The sequence below is a fragment of the Artemia franciscana genome, chromosome 6 (assembly GCF_032884065.1).
Source record: "Artemia franciscana chromosome 6, ASM3288406v1, whole genome shotgun sequence".
NCBI lineage: Eukaryota > Metazoa > Arthropoda > Branchiopoda > Anostraca > Artemiidae > Artemia > Artemia franciscana.
Genome location: NC_088868.1, coordinates 18,749,991 through 18,763,831, shown reverse-complemented (window position 1 = coordinate 18,763,831; position 13,841 = coordinate 18,749,991). Strand labels below are relative to the sequence as shown.

The window sequence follows — 13,841 nt, the reverse complement described above, 5'->3', positions numbered from 1 at the left end:
GCTGAAGTATTTCGCGTCAGTTGTATTTACCTTTCCCATTAAATACTCAACCAATGCGGTTCGACCCCGCTTTCTGTGACTACTGAAAAAGAAACATTATGACAGATGGGCCAGGTTTTATAAATGAAAGATAGTAAATTGCCAAAAATTACTCTTTTTGGCCCTCCAACTTGGAGCAAACAAAAAGTAGGTTGGAAGAATGGGAAGACGCCAATGGAGTCGGGAGATGTCGCAAGAAAGGATCTAAATAACGTTGGAACTTCATGGGTTAATGTAAAGAGTGAAGCTTTGAATAGATTGAAGTTGAGGAGGAACGTCTAGCTGTGTTAGCCTCAGGCAGCTTGGTGCTGCAGTGAATTGGTAGCAGCAATAGCAGCACTAATTCATAACCTACCTGTATTAAGACAAACGTGTTAAATTAAAACGTGTTAAGTCTAAAACCTGGTTAACATACCAGCAGATATACTTCGTTCTTTGATCGATTAAACCAAAAAAAAAAAAAAATCATCTGTTTTTGAGCAAAAAGGGTTATATTTTGAATTAATTAAAGACTAAATTTATTCTGTAGAAACAAAATATTACCTGAATGCATTCAACCGGTTAACAACAGCCTAACGCGCGTCCGTCACCTGCCTTGATGTAATCTTTTTTCATTTATTAGTCAATAAACATCGGAAGATTGAAAATTGTAGTGAATTTTCTGTGGCAAAACGAAAAAAAGGGAAAAAATTGAAGCTGTTGGAACAGTAGCTGCTGGACTGAGGTTCATTAAAGCTGTTTGCCGTGGTTATATTAAAGGTTTAAATAAAGTTTTTTGAGGTAGGCGATTTTCAATTTTGGGTCCCCCTCTAACCCCCATTTGCTTTTGTATTTAGTGTTGAGAATGGTTAGAAAAAGAAAGAAGGTCAAGCAGGAGGAGGAAGTTGTGGCAAATATATCGGCGTCGGATACTTCAGTTTTGAATGACTCTACCCCGCCCAATTCAAGAAGAGTGGAAAATATTTCACTGAGGTCGTTAGATGATACCATTAGCACAATTTTGGCAACGATTCCGTCAAACACTGAAATTCTGAATGATTTATCTGATCAGTTAAGTCCAATGAATCCCGATTATCACACCTTGAGAATTCTGTCGCTACTTCTCAAAATGAAGCCTCTGAATTAAAACCTAGAATAACTACTGTTGAAAGTGAGTAAAAAAATGATAAAAAGTAATTTATCTCTGTAAGCGGAAGAGAATGTTCGTTTAGCATCTGAGTTATCTTTATTGAAAGGGAGTACTATGAGAATAGAAAGCAAAGATACGAAAAAAAATTACTGCTTTAGATTGTCCCAGTTAATGACAAAGAATCAGCTAAAAAAAAGGGTTTGAAAAAAGTAATTACTGATGGAATTGGCTTGAGTCTGGATTTTGAATATTCAGTGGTAGTCATTAACTATGTAAAAAATTTATCTAAGTGGAAGTTGCAAGAAAAGAAGGTCTAATTCTTACATTGAAAAACGTTAAGAGGTTGAAAAACAAGTCAATTTTAAAGTTTTATAATATCTTTGTGATGGATGATGCCCCGCAATCGGTCCGAGAAGTTCGAAGGAAACTATTTGCTATGAAATTAAAATTAATCAACAGTGGAATCAATCGTGGTGATGTTTGGGTCGAAGTTCAAATACTGCTCCTTACTTTCAGATGAAAAACTTGATATATCGTAAAGAAAGATTTAAGGGAAATTTGAACTTTTTAGAAGGGTGTAAAGAGGAAGGCGTTAAACAGAGTGGGACAGAGCAGGAGCGTGCGTAGCTGTGTTGGCTTCAGGTGGCATGGTGCTACAGTGATTTTTTAGTAAAATTAGCACATTATTTAACTATATGCGCATATTGCTATCACAAGAAACTTTAAATGGGTCAAAAATGCCGTTTATTAGTGAGTTTCCTTGGTAGTTTTAAGTAAAGATCCTCAAAAAGAGGCAGTCATAAGCGAAATTCTTTTTTTGAGTATTGAAACTTTTTCAAAATTCACAACTGTCTGACATATGGGTTCTTTGGACCCAACTCCCCAAAGAATCTCCAAATGATAATTTTTCCAATATTTTCCGTGCAATTCACCTTATTTTTCTAAGGGGGGGAGGAAAGGGGACGGATTTAAAACCTGAAACTTGCTTGCCTGGATTGTATGGTCAAGCTTTTTGTTTTTCCATTTACTTTTGTGTTTAGCATCGCCTACAGAATGCAACACGAATACTTCTGTCTTGCACATTTTCTCCGAAAATATTTAGAGTGATTTACAGATAGACTGATTGATTTATTCACAAGAAAGCCCAATTGGGCCATGGTGAAATACACAAAACAAGCGAAAAATTAGCCGTCTTGTGTTATATTTATACCCATATACAAGATATCTATCTTTTGTGTTATACCCATATATCAGACAGTTATGAATTTTGAAGAAGTTTCAATACTTAAAAAAGAATTTCAATTATGACTATCCCCCCCTCTCGGTTTTGAAGAATACCTTACTGGGGATATTTTAGTTGAAAATGCCATTTTTAATATGTTTTCATCGAAATAATTGAAAAAAACAAAAATTTGCCCAGCCCCCCCCCCAAATAAAAGTTGTTCTGTGGACCTTACTACTATCGATAAAACAAAAATTAAGACTTTTGACATTCGTCCAAAACATACCATTTTTCCATTTTCAGAACAAGAAAAGGAGCTCAGGTTTCGATTTTCACACTCAATTTCACCCATTCCTTGCAATGTCAATTCACAAAATAACTAAGAAAAGAATCTTGATTTCTTCTCAGGTAGTATATCATTAGCCCTGACTAAAGAACCCAAGATATGTATCGCAATGGTGCCAATTTTCACTTTCAATTCATTAATAAGGATGATTTTCAGTCCAACTTTAGATCTATTTCCTAAAACTATGATACGAAGAATAGATTCTAAGAAACATTTGTCGATAAAATGTCAATAAACACATTGCCGAGCTTCGACCAAAGCCAATAGTAAATCATACACTTTTATTAAAGATGAATTACTGTACTCCTAGAATCCCTCCAACGTATCTTCATCCTGCGAGCGCGTTTTTAGAGGCATACATAACTTCTTAAAAAATTAAAGCACACACAAATGGTAACATATTTTCCCCCAACCTTAGAAAAAGAAAAGTGTACACAATTTAAATCATTCAGAAAATACGTGACATTTTCCTGGCAAAACTCACCTAACACTTTCCATGGCAGTTTTTCAAACCTTGGAACCTTCTCCCTCGAAAAAAAAATTAGCCTAGAAAAAAATCCTAGAAAAAAATTAGTTTCTCCACTCACCTGAAAATTTATGCGGACACTATGGACAAGAGAGACAGACAACGACTAAAGCATAAATTGTTTCGATTTCTCTAGCTCAAAGTGTCTGAAACGATCCCTAACTGTATAGGCTAATTTTCCGTACCTTCCAACCAATTCCAACTTTTCCAACCTTCCAACCAATCTTCAGCTCTGACACAGACTGTGTGATTTTATACAACGAGTAAATAAAGCTTGAAGGCAAGCAAGAATTTCTTATTACGAAAATTGTATAAATTCAGTAGGTTTCATTAAAAGCTGACAAATTTCGTACAACGTTCTGACCAGTCTGCTGAGTTTTGTCTCATGACTGACGGATTGAATTGAAACTTCCATCAAGGTTTTTGGAGAGGGTAGGGCATTTTTCTGAGAAGTCAGTTTGATCAACACGCAACCCGTGGGGGCCAGCCCTGAATATTCTTTTTGGCTCACAAAATTCTTCCCATTTTTACATAATACGATGGTCAAATTAGTAACAACCAATGCATTAAAAAACAAGAGCCAAGAGCTCATATGGCACTCGTGTGACGAAGTCGTAACCTAAAATAAGAATCGGTACTAGAGTTATCGACTTTGCTGTTCGTCCAAAAGCACTGAACTCGCCGAAGCACTGGAAATATCCCCTTCCCAATTCCCCAAAAAAGATCGGACCCAGTTTGGTTACGTCAATCACGAATCTAGAACTTGTGCTTATTCTTCCAATCAAGTTTTATCCCGATCTCACCACTCTAAGCGTTTTCCAAAATTTCTGGTTTCCAAGATTTCCGCTTCCCCCCTCCACCCCCAAATGTCCCCGGATCCGATCTGAGTTGAAAATGGAGCATCTGAGACATGAGGTCTTTCTATATATCAAGTTTCATTCGTAAGATAAACATATATACATTTTCACAGTTTCCCCTCCCTCCAGCCCCCCTCCAGATGGTCGAATGGGGGGAACGACTATAATTAAGTCAATTTGTGCAGATCCCTGACACGCCTACCAATTTTCATCGTCCTAGCACGTCCGGAAGCACCAAACTCGCCAAAGCACTGGAAGTACAACCCCACCCCCCCAACTCCCCCAAAGAGAGCGAATAAGAGCCAGTTATTTCAATAACGTATCTAGAACTCGCACTTATTGTTCTCACCAAGTTTCATTTCCAATATCTCCACTCTAAGCGTTTTGCAAGATTTCCGGTTTCCTCCTCCGATTACCCCCAATGTCAACGTATCCGGTCGGGATTTGAAATGAGAGCTCTGAGACACGAGGGTCTACTAAATATCAAATTTCATTAAGATCCGATCACCCGTTCGTAAGTTAAAAATACATCATTTTTTTCTAGTTTTTCCGAATTAACCGTCTCTCCACTCCCCTTGGATTGTCGAATCGGGCAAGCGATTATTTCTTATTTAGTCTGGTCCGGTCACGAATACGCCAGCCAACTTTCAGCGATTGCTATATCGATCACGTATCTAGTTTCAGATCTTCTTCATGTAAAAATTGAAGTCTTCCAGAATTCGGACCCAGGACCTTTCTGACCCAATGCAAGAACCACACCACTAGATCAACAAGACACACATAAGAACAATAATCATTTGTTTTAACGCAAATAAAAAATTTTCTCGACTATCTCGTTCACTCGCTCCCCCCTCCAGATGGTCGAATCGGGGAAGCGACCATTTCTAATTTAATTAGGTCTGGTCCCTGATACGCCTGCCAACTTTCATCGTCCTAGCTTATCTGGAACTGCCCGAACTAGCAAAACCGGGACCGACGGACAGAAATTGCGATCACTATATATCATTTGGTAAATACCAAGTGCCATAGAAAACACTGTTTTTGCATCTACCTTCTCTTGTTAGTACCCTGATACGCCTGCCAACTTTCACCGTCCTAGCTTACCTGGAATTGCCCGAACTAGCAAAACCGGGACAGACGAACAGAAATTGCGATCACTATATGTCACTTGGTAAACACCAAGTGCCATAGAAAACACTATTCTCGCATCTACCTTCTCTTGTTAGTAGCTTGTTCTTTTGTTCGGCTGCTTGCCGCTGGTGAATGGAAGTGGTGGGTAACTCTCCCCTCCCTTCTGAAAGGTGAGTGTTGCCAGGGCAAGCCAACCCGAACCTGGTGGGTGGGTTTTTGGGATGGGACAAACAATGGTGCACACCCTGGAACTACCAAAAATGGCTATTCTTTTATTTTAATACAGGTTTTTTACTGGTGTGAAGATAATGAGCATCGGCTTAGTTTCGGTAGTCTGATAATATTAATAATAATAAGCTGTTCCCAAGATAGTGCAGTACAGTATTTGGATTACCCGGCAACGCGAAGTCTATCTTAATTAATCCTAAAGGGATATATAGTGCAGAGACATTTACTTGAATTGGAGACAAATAATCCAAGCCCCCCTTCCCCAAATGCAAAACTTGAAATCTTCCGTCCTTCTTTCAACATTATCTGCGATTTTCAGACCCCCCTCCCTGCAAGGCCTTCCCAAGATATTACAGATACACTATTTTGATTACCTGGATATATGTAGTGTCTTTCAGTTTACCTCTGCCCCTTCCTACAAGTTAAAGTTTGAAGTCCACTTGGCCCCCTAACCCTTCCTGAAACTTTCAATTTGATCTCCTTTCCCGAGACATATCAGAAAAAGTCTACACATTTACTCGGATGAGTGTGTCGTTTCAAGAATACAACTTTTGGAAACTCAGGGAAATCTTGGTCTACTGGACGATCCCATAGAATTTCAAGCTAATTGAACAACCAAGGTCACACATCCCCACCTTTTCTACTAAAAGCTCTACGTGAACATTAGGTACTTTACATTATTTAGGGCTATTACTAAAGTTGCTGCAGGCGTTATGCTGACCTTTGAAGTATACTTATTGGGCTTTTCGACTCTTCCCAAAAAATGACCATCTTAAAATTTTGATCCGATACCTTGGGGTTACAGGTGTGTCCGGGGCAAATAAGGGTGTGTAAAGGGGACGGGTTGCCACCTAATCACTTTTGGCACATTACTCTTGACTAGGACACTAATAATTTACAGCTGTAAAATCCTTTGATTCCCCCTGAATCTTTGGCTAGGCACATCTATGCCCCCAAATCTCTTAAAATTGGTATCAAAGGTGAACACAGGTCCGACCACTGATAAAGGAGAAAGGGAGGGGGGAGGGTCCGATTCAGAGTAACACATGCATATATTTTTTCCTGGAAAGCTGAACTAACTGGCAGGGGGATTTCCTCTTTGTTTTCCTTCTCTATGGGAAGGTAGTACTATAACATATCTAAAGACCGCAAGGTCTGGAAGGATGTTTGTATTGTAGTTTCCAGCTTCCTTTTCTTGCGTTGACTGACTGCCAAAACTATCGAAGTGATAGACGAGCTTGCCATATAGACAAGCTTGATGCCTTTCTACCACTTTCTGAATTGACGAGGGGCCAAATGCGGTAAAGGAACTGAAAACCAGTCATCCCTTAGTTCTCAAGGCACAGATTCTGAAAGTGTCCAATTTTCGATTAAAGTAGACACTTCGATTGAAAAAATGGAATGGCAGCCACCGTCATAAGACAGACTATGTAAATAATAATTGAGGGCACTCCAGATCACAGAGTATACACATTTTCTACATCCAATTTTTGGAAATTTATATGACTGAAATTGAAAAAAAAAAAAAACAACTATTGTTGATTTTGTTTTTCTAAAAGACAATAACTGAACTATCTCACCTGTATGATGTACTGAAACGTGCAAGAATTATTTCCCAGTTCATCTTCAGATTCTCCCGAGTCTCTTTCTATGCCTTCATCGTCAGTTTCGGGGCGTTCAACGCCTTCGTCTGCAACACAATGAGTGAAATATTGAAAAATTACATATTTTACTAATATGCACAGAACTGATATACATTAGTTATTTCACTTTTTAAACTTTAAAACCTTCGGCTAATTTGCGAGTAATTATACACTATTTAACAAACCACCATATAAATATAATTGATTTATGCCCTCTATACATACATGAATGTATAGAGAATAGTATATGAAATAAAGGAAAAGAAAGCTAAAAACTACACAATAGCATTTTTGACTAAAAGGATGACAATAAATAACTCATAATCTTATATTAGCTCAATGAATAGATAATAAATAGCTCATAATAACTCGATAATGCATAACACTAAAACACTCATAATCCATAAAACATAAACACTCAATAAATAGCTCAGTTTTATCAGAGCTATGGCGACAAAACTATTTATTAATCAAACAAGACAGTCAAGGGGAAAAATCAATTCCAATTTCTCTAGGTTGTCTAACAAATCGATCGTATGGTTAATCCGTTTTAACATATTCCATATTTCCTGATAATATGCTTATTTCTGAATAATAGTGGGATTCCTAGAAAACATTTACAGAACCGGAAAAAGCGCACGCGGATACGCTTTCAATCACTTTTACTTAAAATCTTCAAAAAAGGAACGATGGAAAATGCTTCAAATGAAGAAAAAGTTCACGTAGATACGCTTTCAATCACTTTTACTTAAAATCTTCAAAAAAGGAACGATGGAAAATGCTTCAAATGAAGAAAAAGTTCACGTAGATACGCTTTCAATCACTTTTACTTAAAATCTTCAAAAAAGGAACGATGGAAAATGCTTCAAATGAAGAAAAAGTTCACGTAGATACGCTTTCAATCACTTTTACTTAAAATCTTCAAAAATTGAACGATGAAAAATACTTCATATTAAAACACTGAATTATAAATTTTAGCAAGTGCTTGTTTATAGAAAACGACCTTTCGCGCTGACAAGCAGGTCATAGGTATTTCAAAGTTTTCCCAAAACAAACGATAACACCAACTCGCGCGTAGCTTTAACTGTCGGTCCGAAAGGCAACCCAAAGTACTTAATGGATTTTTTATTAAAAATTTTCAGTGACCCCATCCAAATTGAATGATGCTGGATATCATTAATATTGTTTGTCACTTTGAATTCTGTTTTAGTAGGTTTAATCTCTAATCATACTTCCCGTAGGTATGATTGTAATACATTAATTGCATTCTGCAATGTTACTATACAGTCCAAAAAACAATAAAATATAATCAGTATACGACAAGTGGCTAATGTCGATACCATTTATCATATATGTGGGTAGGTACCGTGTGGCCATCCGATGCCATTTTTTGCGGAACACACAATTCTGATTTATTAAAAACTTTTTTTTCCGAAATTCTGATTATTCGAAAATCTATTTAGAAGAAAGAACTTCAAAGACAATTAATTTGGTCTAAACAGCTTTCGAACTACCTTTCTCTATGAGGCAAATAAAAAATATAAACAAAATTGGAAAAAAATACAGTAAAATTTATATTCAGGAAGGGAAAACAATCTAGATAGGCTAACCTACAGAGGCTAGATCCAGCCCCATCTTCTTCGTAGGTACGTGTCAAGCCCAGTTTTTGCACTAAAAATAGGAATTTTGACCTGTCCCAATCCATTGGGGAGCTTAACTGCTCTATCTTTATATCTTCTCTATGCCATAAAACATAAAAGAAAATGAATAGGAAAAGAGTACAAGTTAGCAGCAAGGAAACTGAAGGAAACAATCGCCAGTGGTTATTAAAGCAATAGAAGTTCCAAGTCACGTTTATTTCAAAACGATGAAAGTCCTAAAGCGGCTGTGAAAATTTTTTGTTCCACTTTCGTTGGTCAGTAGTATGGCGTCTATACATACTATTGCCATGGTCCCCACCGGGACCTCTATACGTCCTACCGCCCCTACTACTGTCATCTATTCCCCTATAGTCATCATCTTTACTACCGTCCTCCCCAAGCTTCCTCTATCAGTAGCCATTTCAGGTACTAGCTATTGCCTCATGCCTACATTGATACTACAGGTTGCCCTAAGCCTCCATGAATATTACCAGTCGCCCAATGCCTGCATTGATGCTACAGGTCGACCCACAACCACACTGATACTACCAATCACCCCATGCCACCATGAATACAACCCATCGCCCCATGCCTGCATTGGTACTACGGTCCTCGTCATGCTTACATTGATGCTAGAGGCCCTCCAAGGCCCTCTGTGGGGGGCAATGAAGTCTTGGCTCGTGCACTAGTTTCCGCTATTCCCGTTTTTCTTCTTTACTATGTTAACGGTATTTTCGGCAGCTGTTTCAGAAGGTCCCATAAAAGTTCCCTATCAAACAGTTCGTGGTAACGAACTGTAGTAAGGAGCGACCCGGCTCAATAGTAAACGAAAAGATATATCAAAAGAATCGTATTTTTATGCTGATTTTAAATATATAAGTTTCAGCAAATTTAGTCTTTGTCATCAAAAGTTACGAGCCTGAGAAAATTTGCCTTATTTTGGAAAATAGGGGGAAACACCCCCTAAAAGTCATGGGATCTTAACGAAAATCACACCATCGCATTCAGCGTATCAGAGAACCCTAAGGGAAATATTTCAAGGTCCAATCTACAAAAATGTGGGATTTCGTATTTTTTGCCAGAAGACAAATCACGGGTGCGTGTTGATTTGTTTGTTTGTCTGTTTTTTTTCCCCAGGGGTCATCGTATCGACCAAGTGGTCCTAGAGTGTTGCAAGAGGGCTAATTCTAACGGGAATGAAAAGTTCTAGTGCCCTTTTTAAGTGACCAAAAAAATTGGAGGGCACCTAGGCCCCCTCCCACACTCATATTTTTCCCAAAGTCAACGGATCAAAATTGTGAGATAGTCATTTTATTCCGCATAGTCGAAAACCATAATAACTATGTCTTTGGGGATGACTTACCCCCTCACAGTCCCTGGGGGAGGGGCGCAAGTTACAAACTTTGACCTGTGTTTAAACATAGTAATGGTTACTGGGAAGTGTACGGACGTTTCCAGGGGAAATTTTTTGGTTTGGGAGGGAGAGTTGAGGTGGGGGGGGGGGGTTACGTGGGAAGATCTTTTCATGGAAAAACATCTCATGGGGGAAGAGACTTTCAATGACGGGGGCGCATGATTTTTTAGCATTATTTAAAAAAACAATGAAAAAATAAATATGAACAGTTTTTTTCTACTGAAAGTGAGGAGCAGCATTAAAACTTAAAACGAGCAGAAATTATTGCGCATATGAGGGGTTTACCTCCTCGTAATAACTCGCTCTTAACGCCAAAGTATTTTTAGTAACTTCAACTATTTATTCTACGGCCTTTGTGATTCAAGGGTCATTCTTAAGGAATTGGGACAGAATTTAAGCTTTAGTGTAAAGAGCAAGGCATCGACGAGGGGTGAACTCCCTCATATACGCAATGAAAACATACGAATATAGAAGTTCGTTACGTAAGCTAATTCGTAAATTACGTATATTTTTTTCACTAATAAAAATGTTGGTAAAAAAATTAAAAGTTCTAGTTGCCTTTTTAAGTAATCAAACAATTGGAGGGCGACTAGGCTTCCTCCCTCTCTCCTTTTTTCTCAAAATCTTCTGATTAAAACTATGAGAAAGCCATTTACCCCCCCCCCCCAAAAAAAAATGCAAATTTCGTTTTAATTACTTACGTGCGGAGAGCCAAGATCAAAATATGCATTAATTAAAAAACGTTCAGAAATTAAATAAAAAAACAAGTTTTTTTAAATGAAAGTAAGGAGCGACATTAAAACTTAAAACGAACATAAATTACTTCGTATATGAAAGGGGCTGCTTCCTCCTCAATGCCTCGCTCTTTACGCTAAAGTTTGACTCTTTCTCTTAACTCTACTTTTTAAAACAGTAAAAAACTTTAGCGTAAAGAGCGAGGCATTGAGGAGGAAGCAGCCCCTTTCATATACGAAGTAATTTTTGTTCGTTTTAAGTTTTAATGTCGCTCCTTACTTTCATTTAAAAAAACTTGTTTTTTTATTTAATACTCCTAAAGGACCGGAATGATTTTGAAGCTTTTATTTATTGTCAGGAATAGGGCCCAACCGATTTAAATTTTTGGGTCTGATACCAATACTGATATATCAGTATAGTACGCATACGTTACCAATAGAATTTGCCGATAAGTCCCCTCAGAAAAAAAATTTACCTAAACTTTGAACTCCCTCCTTCTCTGTCGATATTCATACTCACATGTTTATCCTTGGTTTATTACACACCAAAGAAAGGCCTCGATAATTCACTGTGGATTCCAAAAATTAGGCCATTTACAAGAATTGTTTAATTTTCTTTACCTCTTCTGATCAGCAATTTTTGAGTACACAAACGAAATGATAGATATTTGCGGAAGTGACAAATAAGAAAAATTGAATCGGGGAATCCGGTTTAGTTACATAAACACTAATACATAAAAATCTGATAGAAAGAGGCGTAAGGTAATTACTAAAACTGATTAATCAAAACCCAGATTTCAATAACACGAGATTGAATTTTAATCATTTACACATTAATGTGAAACTTTCCATGATATGGTCTCTTACTAACAACAATAACAACTTACTAATAACAGAGTTTGGAGTTTGGAGGAGGGATTTAAAGAATGTGTCGACACAATCGTCCGGCATCCCAACAAATGAAGACACCTAAGCTAAATTTCAAAGGTAAATAGGCAACCTTGGGACTCGCCCTTACAACACCCCCTCTCCCCCTTAGCTGCATTCCTGACTGTATATATCATGGTTTTAACCAATTGAATCTTAGATCATTCACCCACGCAAGTAAACATACATAAAAGAGAAATGTAAGATTTATTGTATTCTTTTTAGTTGCTTTGGTAGAAGAAAAGAAGAAACTGAAAAAAGAAAAAGCTAAAAAAGAAAAATACAAAAAAAAAGAAAAACTAAAAAACTAAAAAGATAAAAAAAGGAAAAACTAAAAAAAACTAAAAAAAAAGAAAACTAAAAAAGGCAAAAAGACAAAAACTAAAAAAAAGAAAAAAAAAGAAAAAGACTAAAAGAGAAAAGATGAAAAAAAGAAATAAATAAAAAAGAAAAGACTAGGAGAAAATAATAAAAAACAAAAATAAACTAAAAAAAAACAAAAAAAGAAGAAATTAAAAAAGAAAAAACTAAAAAAGAAAAAATTAAAAAAAGGAAAAGCTAAAAAAAAGAAAAAAAAAGAAAAACTAAAATAGAAAAAACTAAAAAAAGAACAACTAAAATAAAAGACAAAAAGATAAAAACTAAAGACAAAGAAAAAAAGGAAAAGAAAAAATAAAAACTAAAAAAACAAAAAAATAAAAAAAACAAAAAAAAATAAAAACCTAAATTAGGTAAAAACTAAAAAAAAACTAAAAAGAGAAAAAAAGAAAAACAAAAAAAAAAAGAAAAAAGAAAAAAAGAAAAAAGAAGAAACTACAAAAGAAAAAAGAACAAACTAAAAAAGAAAAAACTAAAAAAAGAAAAAACTAAAAAAAAGAAAAAAAAAGAAAAAACTAAAAAAAAGAACTAGGCTATACATGGGGTCATATTCAATATGACATCAAAAAACTTAAAAATAACAAAAAAAAACTAAAAAAAGAAAAAAAACTGAAAAAAGATAAAAATCTATAAATGACGTCATGTTCGCGACGCGAAACCAGGCTTGCGGCTGATAGAGGTAGTAAAAAAAGAAGGCGTGTCGCTGTATTACAAAAGCAATGCGTGTCAAGAACAATGCCATCTCACAATGTCACCAAAAAGGGAACACAAGGAGGAAACATCAGAGCAACGCAAAACCAGGCTTGCGGCTCAAAGAGAAAGGGCCAGATTAGGAATGTCCAATTTACCTCATCAATTCGATCCAAAAATGACATAGCGTTGGCCCTTGCGTCGTCCAGAATAGTCGCAACGTTGCTGCTTGGTGAAAGAACTGCTCATTCCGCTTTGAAATTGCCTCTGAATACGCAGTCTACAGAAACGTGCAACATTCCCAAATCATCTGGGATGGGTAAAGTATTGCAGCAATGCAAACTTATTGTTTGGGACGAGTGCACAATGGCACACAAAAAATTGCTCGAGGCTCTTGACCGATCATTGCAAGATTTGAGAGAAAATTCTAAACCCTTAGGCAGCACATTAATATTGCTTGCGGGAGATCTCAGGCAATTATTACCTGTTATTCCTAGATCGACACCTGCAGACGAAATGAATGCTTGCCTTAAAAATTCTAATTTATGGATACACGTAAAGATATTAAAATTAACAAGAAATATGCGTATCCGATTGCAAAACGATCACTCTGCTGAAATATTTTCAGATCAATATATATACATATATATATATATATATATATATCTATATAAAAATAAGTTGTCTGTGTGTGTGTGTGTCGAGTGACGTCATATTTGTGTGTCGACTGACGTCATGTTTGTCGACTGACGTCATTATTAGGATTGAGCTGTATGCGTCATGAAGTTGTTTGTCGACTGAAGTCATGTTTGTCAACTGATGAACTTACATACCGGGACACCGGGACACAAATGACGACCGGGACACAGGGAATATAAATGACGACCGGGAACCTCAAAGATAAATTACAGACTGGGACACCCGGACACAAATCACA

The 13,841-nt window shown here is 36.7% G+C and overlaps 1 protein-coding gene across 2 annotated transcripts in view; it reads right to left on the bottom strand.

Annotated features, from left to right (window-relative positions):
- Positions 1-13,841, bottom strand: part of LOC136028144 (protein spire homolog 1-like) — a 68,100-nt gene that overhangs the window by 33,694 nt on the left and 20,565 nt on the right. For both annotated transcript variants that reach the window (XM_065705805.1, XM_065705806.1), the window contains exon 4: positions 7,059-7,168. In XM_065705805.1, coding sequence (XP_065561877.1) covers positions 7,059-7,168 — 110 coding nt within the window. The remainder of the gene's footprint in view (positions 1-7,058; positions 7,169-13,841) is intronic.